The sequence below is a fragment of the Zootoca vivipara genome, chromosome W (assembly GCF_963506605.1).
Source record: "Zootoca vivipara chromosome W, rZooViv1.1, whole genome shotgun sequence".
NCBI classification, from domain to species: domain Eukaryota; kingdom Metazoa; phylum Chordata; class Lepidosauria; order Squamata; family Lacertidae; genus Zootoca; species Zootoca vivipara.
Window position 1 is genome coordinate 3,996,649 of NC_083293.1, and position 13,214 is coordinate 4,009,862.

The 13,214-nt window shown below is 42.1% G+C and overlaps 1 protein-coding gene across 3 annotated transcripts in view; it reads right to left on the reverse strand.

Moving 5' to 3' along the window:
• ARHGEF6 (Rac/Cdc42 guanine nucleotide exchange factor 6) overlaps positions 1-13,214 on the reverse strand; it is a 129,517-nt gene that overhangs the window by 95,880 nt on the left and 20,423 nt on the right. For all 3 annotated transcript variants that reach the window (XM_060270030.1, XM_060270031.1, XM_060270029.1), the window contains exons 4-6: positions 5,793-5,994; positions 4,158-4,228; positions 575-669 (exon numbers count right to left, since the gene is read on the reverse strand). In XM_060270030.1, the coding sequence (XP_060126013.1) occupies positions 575-669; positions 4,158-4,228; positions 5,793-5,994 (368 nt within the window). The remainder of the gene's footprint in view (positions 1-574; positions 670-4,157; positions 4,229-5,792; positions 5,995-13,214) is intronic.

Genomic DNA, 13,214 nt, shown 5'->3' on the forward strand with positions numbered 1-13,214 from the left:
GCAACAGAGCAATCAGCAGGCTATTTTGAGCTCCTGATTGTCCCTTTGAAGCCTTGCCCTTACCCACTCCACCCCTGACATCACACATGACACCTGTCATAGGGTGCGTGAGTGGGCTTTCCTAAAATGGGGAGAAATAGTGGGTCAGAGGCTGCCCACCTCTGAAATAGACTGTGATCATATCAGTTACAGTGCTTTGATCACCAACAACCTGTTCCTCAATTTCCACAACACACTTGAATTTTGGGTATGTAGCTCTCCTCCTGTAATAAAAGGACATTTTTGCCCATTTTGGGAATAAGCTTAATTAATGGAAAAGAAATATATCATTTGAAAGGAACCTTAAAAATCTGTGAGTAGGGTGTTTAAAAGTTTAAAAGTTGTGTCCATCACTAAAAACTTTTGGATTCAGAGACATTGGCACATTTTAAAGTGTCAAGTCTAACCAGTCTAACCAGCGACAGGCTCTGGAGCTGGAGAAATCTAAATAGTAAATAACCATTCAAGAATTTGTACAAATCAAGGATTAATCTCTACCTATCTTGACAGAAGACATCAACAAGTTGGATCTTACTTGTCATAGGATTGGAGAGGTCTCAAGTATGTTCCCAAAAGCATCTGCAGCTCCTTGGCATAGTCTCGTTCTGTTTCCAGAATATTCTGAAGTACCTGTAGCAAGTGAGGGTGTGTGTGTAAGAAAGAGAGGGGGATGTGTTTACACACACACACACACACACACACACACACACACAGAGAGAGAGAGAGAGAGAGAGAGAGAGAGAGAGAGAGAGAGAGAGAGAGAGAGAGAGAGAGAGAGAGCAGCCTTATCAGGGTCTCATCCACCTGGAAAGGTAGCCCATCTAGGAGAAGGAAAACTCTGGTCCTAAACCTCCACTGCCTTGTGGGATATATTCAGGACAAGAAATCAACACAAATCCAGAATGGAGACCCTAAAATGGTTGGACGATGCCTTGCATGCCTCTTTTCATCAACTCCTGCAGCCAAGCGGGTGCCAAACGCCTTGTTCTGCTTTCCTTTGGACCACATCAGTAAGGACAAAGGGAAGGTCTTGTCCTCTGGACAGCCCAGAACCTCCAGACACACTGACCAGGCTTGCACCTGGAAAGGTCATTTGGTGCTGCTAACACAGCAGTTTGACTTCACCCCCAGAGGCATACTCCATTGTTTCTCGAGACAGACGGATGCTAACAACAACTAGGAGATGCCAGGGGTGAAATCTTGGGACTTTCTGCATGCAAAGCAGATGTTCTGCCACTGAGTTCCTACATTTCCCCATGAGGCCAGCATAACATGCATGAAGGACTTTGCTTTTGGGAAGCTTCTGGGTTCAAACCTGGATTTATTTATTTATTGCATTTAAGATGGATGATTTAAAAAAAGGAAAAGACACAGCAGCTGTTGGAGTGGGAGGTGGGAAGGTGATAATCATGTGGTGTGGAGGGAGAATTTAACCCTTTCCTCCCTGGTGTGGTCTCTCTTCAGAAGCGACAATTTACTTTCTCTCTCTCTCTCATAATCCCCATAAAGCGGCATACAGAGGCAGAATCACCTCTGGCACTGGTGGTAGGACACAGGCATCATGGCTAGCAGCCCCTGACAGCCTCCTTTTCCATGGATTTATCCAATCCTCTTTTCAACCCATCCAAGTTGGTGGCCCTCACCGTCTCCTAGAAGAGCCAGTTCCATAGTTTAACTATGCAGTGCATGAATAAGTGCTTTATTTTCCCTGTCCTTAAGCTCCCAACATCCAGCTTCATTAGGTGTCCACAAGTTCTAGTGTTATGGGAGAGGACTGATTTCTGCAGGCCAGGCACCTAATTACTGCACCATAAAGCCTGCTGCTCCGATGAAGTTGAAGCCAAGGTGGTAACATCAGGGCCAGAATTTTCCAGGGATCAGATGCTCTCCATAAGCCAACTCCGTGCAACTTGCATGCTATGACAATCACTCCACGGTTTTAAAAGGCACTGGCCATTGTTTTAAAAAGGGAAATGCAGAATCTCCCCCACTATCCAATCCCTGCTCTCATCATCCAGCTCAATCTCTACTTCTGTGAGGACACAGTGGAGGAACTCAGTCGTTCTCTATAATCCAACAGGGCAAGTAGATACTCCAGCTGCAGAGATCATGAGGATTAGGTCTCGTAAGGAGTCTCAGAAGTCTAAGATTGGCATCCTTTATTGCTTATTTCTAATAACAAAATATTTTCTAGCAGACGCTGTAGGAACACATTTAACTTCCAGCATGGCTGTTGGTGCACCCATCTCACATGGCAGGATCTTGGGCTGCACACACAACATTCATTTAAAGCTCATTCTTTCCTGCAAAGAATATTGGAAACTGTAGTTTTCCCCTTACCGTACAAAACTACAATTCCCAGCACTATGCAACAAAATGCAACACTCAGTTAGGACCCAATGTTCATTCCTCTCTTCAGTTTCTGTTCAAAGGAGTCTGCTTGTGCTGGAACCACCAAGCCAGGGAATTCAACACAGCGACATAGATCTATTTTAAATGCCACTGTATTCTGCCTCCTGGTTCTCGAGGCCCACTCTGTTCTCAGTCCAGAGCATTTTCCTACCCCATTAGTGTCACATCCTATGTGTCAAACTCAGCCACATAGCACCAAGATGTCTCAATGGTAGGTCAAGCAGATTTAGAGAGAAAAGAAGGGTAAGCAGAGACATACAAAATGATCTCAATAAATGGGAGCTCTGGGGCAGATCACTGGGGTAGCCAAACATGCTAGCTTCTGCCCAGATGGCTGCTTGCCAGCATTTCTCGGTGAACTTCAGATTTCAAAGGGAAGATTAGGTTCCTCCACCCCAAGATTTAACACACTTGGGCAGGCTGTTACACTGTGCTTGTGTACCCAATAATAGACTGCCTCAATCTGCCTTCCATGCTCCAGGACCAGGTCATCGAGTAACTGGATATAAAGGTAAAGGGACCCCTGACCCTTAGGTCCAGTCACAGACGACTCTGGGGTTGTGGCGCTCATCTCGCTTTACTGGCCAAGGGAGCTGGCGTACAGCTTCCAGGTCATGTGGCCAGCATGACTAAGCTGCTTCTGGCTAACCAGAGCAGCGCACAGAAACGCCGTTTACCTTCCCACCAGAGCGGTACCTATTTATCTACTTGCACTTTGACATGCTTTCCAACTGCTAGGTTGGCAGGAGCTGGGACTGAGCAACGGGAGCTCACCCCGTCACGGGGCTTCAAACCTTCTGATCGGCAAGCCCTAGGCTCTTGTGGTTTAACCCACAGCGCCACCTGCATCCCAACTGGATATAGGAAGCGGTTAATTTCCTTCACTAATGATATTACATGATATGACCATGTGATGATTTTATGTATGATATCATTGTGTGATATCATATGATAGTGAGATTGTGTATTATGATTGTGTGATATTATGATTTTATATAAAGATTATGTAGTATAATGTTGTGTGTGTGTGTGTATTCTCAGCAGGAGCACTTAGTTCAGACTTTGCTCCACTCTTAAATCACTCTGCACACGGCAGAATGCTTGCGTAAATGCCTCTGGGGGAGCTCTCATGTCTGGTCTGGTCACTTCCGGACTGTGGTGATCTTGGGATTCAGTCACATCCAGGCAAATTTAGATGAAGCAATCAATGCTCGTTCAATGCCCCTGTGCAACAAAACCTGTTTCCCCTTGGAAAACTGGACCTTTTGCAGGAAGGAAAGTGATGAGGAAAATGCACTAGAAGGTATAGGGTAACAGTTGCTTGATGCATCATCATCTAACCTCCCAGTCTAATCCAAACAAGTCAGAATGAACGCTCAGTAAATAGTTTCCTCGAAAAGTTTTTTGGTACTTCTCTAAATCTTATGGCAAAACATATAATGCATCTTAAAAATAAAAAAATAAATATTTACATGTATTTTTTATTTATTTTATATATAAATGACGACAGCAAATGTTCAAATGCCTCGAGGGAAAAATGCTCCCATTTGGAACTCTTAGTAACTTCTCTAGTTCAAATGAGAATATCGTAAGACCTCAAGGACTACACTTGCAGTCTTACAAACACCAACAACTCCCTTGTGGATAATAAGAGTAATTATTCTAATTAATAGCACTGAGTGATAATGGGGACTTAACAAACTTACCATGGCATAGTAATTTTTGGTGAGCTGAGGGCTTTCAACTCCTTTCAAAGCTTTTGGAGAAAGTGGTTTATCTGGAATAGAAGCAGTGGGAATTGTTATATAGAATTGCCCTTATTCTGTCAGGTAGTGGTGAGAAGAGCTGGCATCTCAAGCAAAATTTAAACAACTGTACAGGCAAGAAACAGATTGCAATTGCCAGGCTTTAGCATTGACTGTTGTTGACAATAGGTCCTTTCATTAGTGTGACAGAACCCATTCTTTGGAACTCCCTGCATATTGACATGAGGTGGGTGCCTTCACTATTCACTTTTTGATTCCTGCTAAGAAATATTTTTTGTTTAGGAAAGCCTCTCCAGGCATGTAGAATGCTGACATGTGCCTTAATTTGGTTTTTAGTTTATTGTTGGCTTTCATTATCTCTGAAGGTTTTTACATTGTTGTTTTTAGCTGAGAATTTCATTGTTTTATTCTTTTTGTAAACCACTTTGAGGATGGATTTTTACAATCAAGCCATGCGTAAAAAAAGCATTGCTGTAAGGACAGCTCCCTGCCCTGAAGAGCTTGCAACCCAGTGTTAGAAACCTAATGCATAAAGAGCCTGTGGTTTGCCCAGAGAACAAGGGAGAAGTGAAAGCAGCAATGAGCACAGCCATCTGATTTCCCCCCAAGGTCACACTCTGCCTCTGTTTATTGCTCATTCCCTTGCAGTGCTTCATGGCTCCGTAAGAGGGCAGCCCCTGTGGCACTTCCAAGATGTTCCTAGAAGCAGGACAGTGGAAAGCCAGCCTTTGAGCCCCCAGGACACCCCAGGATGCCAAGAAAGATGACCATCATATGACAGCCACGCTGGAACAGATCAAAGCCTGTCTTGGAGATGTTGTCCTACCTTGTGGGCGGGAGTATGATCACCATCTCAGTGAGAGCTTCGCTGCCCTGATACAAGGAACACATGACTCGATGGCTGTAATGATAAACTTGGGGCTGTTTGGCCTTATTTCCTTAAAGTTGGGTGACAAACCCAAATGGTCCATTTTCATTTAGAGGAACAGGAACAAGGAAGCATTCTCTGCTCCTTACAGTGACAGACTGAAAAATATGAAAGCACAGCCAGGGGGCCTGGAACAAGATCCTTAAATCGATATCATCACCATCTCAATTTCAACAAACATACAAAGAGGCTAGACCATATGAAGGTTCCGGTCTTACTGAGATATGGGCAGCCACACGGTTTAATGCAGGAATGTAGAATCTGTGGCCCTGTAGATATTGGCTAGGGATGGAAGTGAAATTTGGTCTGGCACAGATTTTAATGTGACTAAATCCTTCCTGATTTGTACCTATCAAAACAGCAGGGGAACTGGAACACAGCCATCCTTTGGTATTTGCAGTTTTTCCAAATTTTGTGATACAGTTCTCCAACCATTGTGCACAAAAGGCACACATTAGGGGAAAGTGTGCTCTAAAAAGCATATAGTAGAGGAAACAGCAAACATTTCATTTATTAACCTTACACCCTGCCCTTCCAAATGAATCATATTGGGGGCAGCTGCTTGCCAAAAGTGTGCAACCCCATAAACGGAAGAAGAAAAAGAAAAAGAGTTAATATTAATACCAATTAATAATAGGTTCTCTTACCAGTAGATTTAATTTCTCTGACGTAGTTACTGGGAAACCAGCCTGTCTTCCCATTAAGGGTTCCCTCCCACCAGCCTCCTTCCTCGACCCGGGTGACGTAAATGATGTCACCTTTGTTGATTGACAGCTCGTCTTCATTGGTCTGCTTAAACTGGAATCGGACCTTGACCAACAGCTGGTGATTGCCATTTTCAGTCATCTCCTAATGCACAGGAACATCAAGATAAATGATAATGCAAACAAACAAACAAGGAAATAAATGTCAAGGGCGCTTCTCAGCACGGCTGGTGGTTAACTCTTTGTTGTCGAGAACACTTACAGCTGCTTCTACAGCTCTGGATATCTAAGCACACCAATCTAGCATCTAGGCAGCTATTCCAAGGTCTGTGCTCCAGGGAACACTTGCAGCAACAGGGGGCCACACACTCCTTCCACCTGTGTGGAAGCTGCCACTGCCCTTCCCTCTTTAATCCCCTCCTAGTTCTGGGAGAAACCGGTACAAGAAAGGTACAAGAAAGGGCGGGGAAGCATCCAGCCCTTCACTTGCCCAACCTGCCTCTTCTTCCTCTTCCTCCAGTGCTGCACCCTACAGCTCTGAAGCTTCCCCTGTCAGTGACTTTTCCCTCCTGGCTGATACACTTCCCCACAAATCCATAGTCAGACTCCAGCCCCGTGCACACAGCATCCTGCCAGTCCCTGACAATAAGTCCTGTATGTTCTGGGTAGGCAAGTCATTGTGGTCGGGATAATAAAATAATAGAATCATAGAGTGGGAAGGGACCATGAGCTTCATCGAGTCCAACCCCCTGCAATGCAGAAATCTTTCACCTAACATGGGGCTCGAACCTGCAACCCGAGATTAAGAGTCTCATGCTCTACTGACTGAGCCATCTCAGGTTCCTCAGCATTTAAGCAGCATTTTTTACTCTCAAAAGTGCTCTGCAGAAATGATGAATGTTAGAACAGCCTTGCCAGATCAGGAAGCATCCTGTTCAGAGGCAAAGCTACCTTTGAATGAGTGGAGGTAGAGCCACTTCCGGTTTGCCACGGTTCGCTTCAGACGCGCTCCGACGAAGCTCCGGAGGACGCGCACTTACCGCCAGGGTTTTAGGGGTTTTTGAGGCTTCAAAACCCCTCAGAAAGGTGCAGGGGGGAATCCCTGTTCCCGAAGGAGTCGCACAGCGTCGGAAGGGTCTTCGCCAACGGACGAAAAGGTCCAGAAGAAGACCATAGACACTAGCAGAAGCGACCTCCTCCCGGCGGTGAGAAAGCCTGATTTCTGGAGCGGATCAGTGGCGCAACTCCCGATAAAGAAAGAAAGCCGGCTGTTTGCCTGACTGCTAACTGCTCGCTCCCAGATCAAAAAGGTGGGTGGAAACTCCTTTGAACCTTTTGAAAGAACCTTCAGAAGATACGAGGGGGCAGGGGATTCTGCCTTATAAAAACATCAAACGCTAAACGAGACTGTGTTTGAAAAACCGCTAAGGGAAGCTAATGAGCTGGGGAAAGCGCTAAGGGAAGCTAATGAGCTGGAAAACAAATGTAACCAGAGCGAAAGCAGGCAGCCGGCACATCTATATCTACTAAACGCTTGTAAACGAGGGGGTCAACCCCGACGCATTTGGGATATTCGCACCAACTTTAACGCCTGAGAAGAGAACTACAGGTTAAAAAACCTTGGTATAAATTGGATAAGAGGGGTAACTTACAAGTAAAACGACCAAACTGAAGCAACGAAGTGATACCCAAGGCATATGAAACATTACCAATAAGACGGAAAGAGGTTTAAAAAGGGGAAGAAACCAGAAATGCTGATGGATTAAAACCTGAACCACTGCCCCAAAACCCAAGGTAAAGACAAGAGATTTAATAAAGCTCAGTTGGAAAAAGGACTGTAAATTGACTGAATTTCTAGACGCGGAAAAGGACAGCGGGTTCTGAACTCTAACCAGACTGCTGAGTCATTGTTGCAACCCTTTGTTATCTTTGAGACTCTGTTGCTTTAAGAGCAGGCTACCTTGTTACAGTAAGATCGCAGCAAAGTCATAGATAAAGACTATACAGTCGCAAAAGAAGGAAGTAATTTAACACAGAAGTAAAGAGGGAAGGCAACTGCGAAACGGTGCTGCCACCTACAGGACAAAGTAAAAACCCAAAGAACTTAAAGAATTCAAAGACTGAACTCCAAAGATTGTGACCTCCTAACTCTCCCCCATAACTGAGAAATACAGGAAATAAACCCCTCTGCAGCAAAAATATTGCAAGAAAGTTATTCTACAGGAAAGGACAATCCAAAATAAAGAAAACAAAACGGAATAAAAAATTAAGTCATCTCACAATCTACATACAGAAGAAAATTAAGACTGATATGACCAATTTCAACAAGAAACAGACAACCCTGAGTAATTTGACCACTAACTCCAATCAACTTAGACGGAACTCAATTCAAGACGCAGATATGAACACGGATATGAAAGAATTGATACTGGGACTGAAAAGAGACTTATTAGAAATGAGGAAGGAAATGGGTGAGAATGCTAAGAGCACAGATCAGAAATTAGACATAATGGGAAGGAAAATAGAAGATTTGACTGAAAAGGCTGGTGTGAGGGGCAAGGGGTATCGCGAAGCCCCTCCCCTCCTGAGTTCCAGCCCAGCCCAGAGCACGACTGAGAGCAGGGAAAGCTCCAGCTCCAGTGGGGAAACAGGAAGTGGGGTCCAAGGCTCTGGCAGGGTAGAAGAGCCAGCGTCCCAGGTGGGACAGGAAGGAGGAAAGAGGGGGGGCAGACCCATCCCCCCAACTCCGGAACTTCGCAGAAAGCATCGGGGGAAGAGGATGGGGCTCCCCAAGTTGTTATGCTGGCGCAAGACGCGCCAAAAGCCATTCGGAGGTTCTGATGAAAGCTGAAAAGATGTGTCTCTGTAAATAGCTCTACCTTTAGCACTGTGAATACGCAGCACCAATAAAAAGATAAAATGCAGAGCGGTGGAGAGTCGTTACTCTGAAGTAGTCCCATCCGACCACTGTGACAGCTGGGGTTACAGATCAGAAAATAGACATGATAGGAACAAAAATTGATGAAAATGCAAGAGCTGTAACTGATTTAACGGTTAAATTTAATGACTTAGTAACCAAAAATCTAGAGGTGACGAAAACTGTGCAAGAACTGAAGGGCAAAACAATAAGTTTGGAGGAGGGGATTAAGAAGGTACAAAAAGATTGCAGAGAACGGAAAAGTGAAACAGAGAAAGTTAAAAAAGAAGTGACAGAAATAAGAGATACGCATGAGGCAGTCTTAGACGCAGTTGCGATGATTGAAATGCATAGGAGGGAGAAAGAACTAAGATTTAGATCCATACCCGAGGAACAGGACGAACAGATCCAACAAAAAATAACGGCGGAGTTAGCTAAATGGATAGAGTTAGACCCACAAGAAATGGCCCAACACATCGAGAAAGCGTTTAGAACTAGATCGAGCCTCGCTAGAGCGAACAAATGGCCCGGAGACTGTCTTGTAACGTTTAGAAATATGGAAATTAGAGATCAAATTCTACAAACCTGTAGTAAGAAAAAGTTAAATATTCAAGGGGCAGAGATAATAATACATAAAATTATTCCACCGAGGCTCTTGAAAAAAAGGGAGAAATATAAACCTCTAGTAGACGCTTTGAAAGGGAAATCAATAGTGCACAGATAGAGATTCCCAGAGGGGATCTCCTTCTTTTTTAAAGGTAAAAGAAGAAGCTTCAATACCTGGGGAGATGCCGATAAATTTTGGAGAAAATACAAGGACCAACGAGGAGGCAAAAAGCAGGTGGGTGGAGGGGCAGAGGAAGACGGAAATCAACTAGAGTTAGAAGAGGAAGAGTAAAGAAGGGTGCAAAATAACAAAATATAAGGGACTTAACCATCTGTCTAATTAACCTGTCGACTGTAAGAGAGATTTTAATTAATATACGATTATCCTTCAATAAACACAGACAATAAAGTTAATCATGAGTTTAAAGATATTCACGTGGAATGTCAATGGTTTAAATGAAAAAACTAAACGAAACAAGATTGCGCATGTATTAAAAAAACAAAAACTTGATCTGGTGTGTCTCCAGGAGACCCACGTCGCTAAAAAGCACATAAGAATCTTGTCCAACAAAAGCTTGGGAATAGAGTTTGTATCTTCGGATGAAGTTAAAAAAAGAGGGGTGGTCATATACGCCAAATCATATTTAGAACCTAAATGATCCACAAGGCAGGGTGATTGTGATTGAAATAACGATGCAAGGGGAGAGAATAATTGTAATTGGCATATATGCACCAAATGAAAAAAAACATGAATTTTATCAAAATTTGGAGGGCAAGCTAATTGAAAGCGTGGGAGAAAAAGTGATTTTATTGGGAGATCAAAATGGAGTTGTAGCACCGGAATTGGACAGATCTGGGAAAATATCTAAGAAACATAAACAATCGAAACTACCAACAACCTTTTTTAGGTTGGTGGAAATATTAAATTTAGAAGATGCGTGGAGACACCAAAATCCATTTAAAAAAGAGTTTACTTATTTTTCATATCCAAAAAAGTCGGCAGGAAGAATAGACGCAATTTGGTTATCCAAAGATCTGACCCTAAAAATATCTAAAACGGAAATTCAACCCAAAACACTGTCTGACCACAATGCAGTCATGGTTTCATTACAATGGAATAGAAAATCAATAAGATGGAGGCTAAATGAGTCTCTCTTAAAGGACGACAATATATTAGAAAAAGCTAAGGGGACGTTAAAAGAGTATTTTAAATTAAATAATACAGAAGGAATGGACGCAAAAACTATATGGGATGCAAGTAAAGCAGTTCTCAGGAGTTTCTTTATACAATTGAATTCGATCCAAAGGAAGCAGAAGGAAAAAACAAAACAAGAAGTGAAACAAAAAATTAGGGAAGCTGAAAAAGAATTATACAATAATCCAGACAATATGGAAGCTAAAAGAAATGTTAAAATATTGCAATCACAATATTCAGTGTTAATTTCTGAAGAAATAGAATGGAAGCTAAAACTCATGAAGCAAAGAAATTTTGAATCCGCTAATAAGCCAGGGAGAGTTTTAGCTTGGCAGTTAAAGAAGAAAGAAAGTGATAAACTAATAAACAAATTGAAAATAGATGATAGAATCATATCTGACCCAAAAGAAATTGAAAGTAAATTTGGGGAATACTACCGAGAATTGTACAAAGAGGGAAGAGAAACCTCAGAGGAAATAAAAGAATATCTAAAGATAAACGGCCTCCCAAAGTTAAAAGAAGAGCAGAGAGAAATGTTAAATGCCCCTATTACAACATCCGAAGTCCAAAATGCCATAAAAAAAGCTAAAATAGGAAAGTCCCCGGGACCAGATGGCCTTTCGGCATTATATTACAAAAAATTAGAGGAGGTACTCTTAGAGCCCTTACAGAAAATTATGAATATGGTACAGACCCAAGGAGTAATGCCCAGCTCATGGAGAGACAGTTATATTACGATCATACCAAAACAAGGGAAAGACAAACAAGAAATAACAAACTATAGGCCCATCGCTCTCTTGAATAACGATTATAAATTATACGCATCCATCTTGGCAGATAGAACAAAAAAGGTCCTCAAAGATATTATCCACGATGACCAGGCCGGCTTTTTGCCAGGCAGATACATTCAAAACAACACAAGGACTCTAATTAACATCCTGGAATATCTAGATTTACGTATTGATAAACCGGCTGCCATTATGGCAGTCGATGCGGAAAAGACATTCGATCGGGTCTCGTGGAAGTTTATGAATAGCATTTTACATCAAATGGACTTTGGGATACAATATAGAAATAGTATACAAGCGATCTACACAGAACAAAAAGCAAAAATTTTGATAAACGGATCTATAGCACAAGAATGCGAAATTCGAAAGGGGGTGAGACAGGGCTGTCCCCTCTCACCTCTGATTTTTATTTTGGTATTGGAAGTGCTGTGTAATAAAATTAGAGAGGAAAGGAATATTAGAGGCGTGCAATTGGGGAAAAACAAATACAAATTGAGATCATTCGCGGATGATCTAATCATTACCACAGAACAGCCAAAGGGGAGTTTAATCAGAGCGATAGAAATCATACACGAATTTGGAAAAGTTTCGGGCTTTAAACTAAACATTGATAAAACAAATTTATTAGTCAAAAATTTAACAACTGCAGAACAACAAGAATTGGAGGAAACTACACAATTAAAAATACAGTCGAAAATTAAATACCTAGGGATTTGGATCACCTCTAAAAATATAAATCTCTTTGAAAATAACTATATAAAAGTCTGGGGAGAGATTAAAAGAGATATGGAGACGTGGACCAGGCTACAACTATCCTTTTTGGGTCGGATAGCCACAGTAAAATTGAATGTGTTACCTAGGCTTCTCTTTCTATTCCAAACGATACCCATTTTAAGAAAATTGGATTGCATTGAGAAATGGCAAAAAGAGATATCGAAATTTGTATGGGCTGGAAAGAGGCCTAGAATAAAGCATAAGGTCTTAATAGACATTAAAGAAAGAGGTGGATTTGGTCTACCGGACCTAAAAACATATTATGAAGCCGCTTGCATGTCCTGGCTAAAGGAGTGGTTCCTTTTAGACAATACAAATTTATTAGATCTGGAAGGGCATGACACCCGTTTCGGGTGGCACGCCTATCTAGTATATGGGAAAAAGCAAGCGCATGGGGGCTTTACAAACCATATAATAAGACATTCACTATTCAAAGTATGGGAAAAGTATAAGAGGTTCCTGGAACCTAAAATCCCAAAATGGACGTCCCCTTTGGAAGCGCTTGCGGTAAAAAAGAAAAACATGAGAAGAGGTTGGGCAACATATAATACTTTACTGACAGAAGCCGAGGGCCAAACGAAAATTAAAAAATATGAGGAAGTGAAAACCCATTTTACAACTTGGATAGAATACCATCAAACATACGACTTGTATAAAAAAGATAAGGAAATAGGATTTGGAAAAAAACCATCAAGACTGGAAAGTGAATTGATTAATAATAAGACAAAAACGATATCAAAAATGTACAGGCTTCTGTTAGAATTTGGGGTAATGGATGAAGCAACCAAAGTTAATATGATAAGATGGGCCCAGGATATTGGCAGACCCATATTGATGGAAGAATGGGAACGTCTTTGGAAAGTGGAAATAAATTTTACCGCAAGCTACCGTGTTTCTCATATTATAAGACATGTCTTATATTTATTTTTTCCTCAAAAACACACACTATGGCTTATTTTCAAGGGATGTCTTATTTTTTTCCTCCTCCTCCTGCCGCGGCCGGCATTGCTGCTGCGCCTATCACTATGTCTTATTTTGGGGGTATGGCTTATATTCCTTGAATGCTTAAAAATCCTGCTATGGCT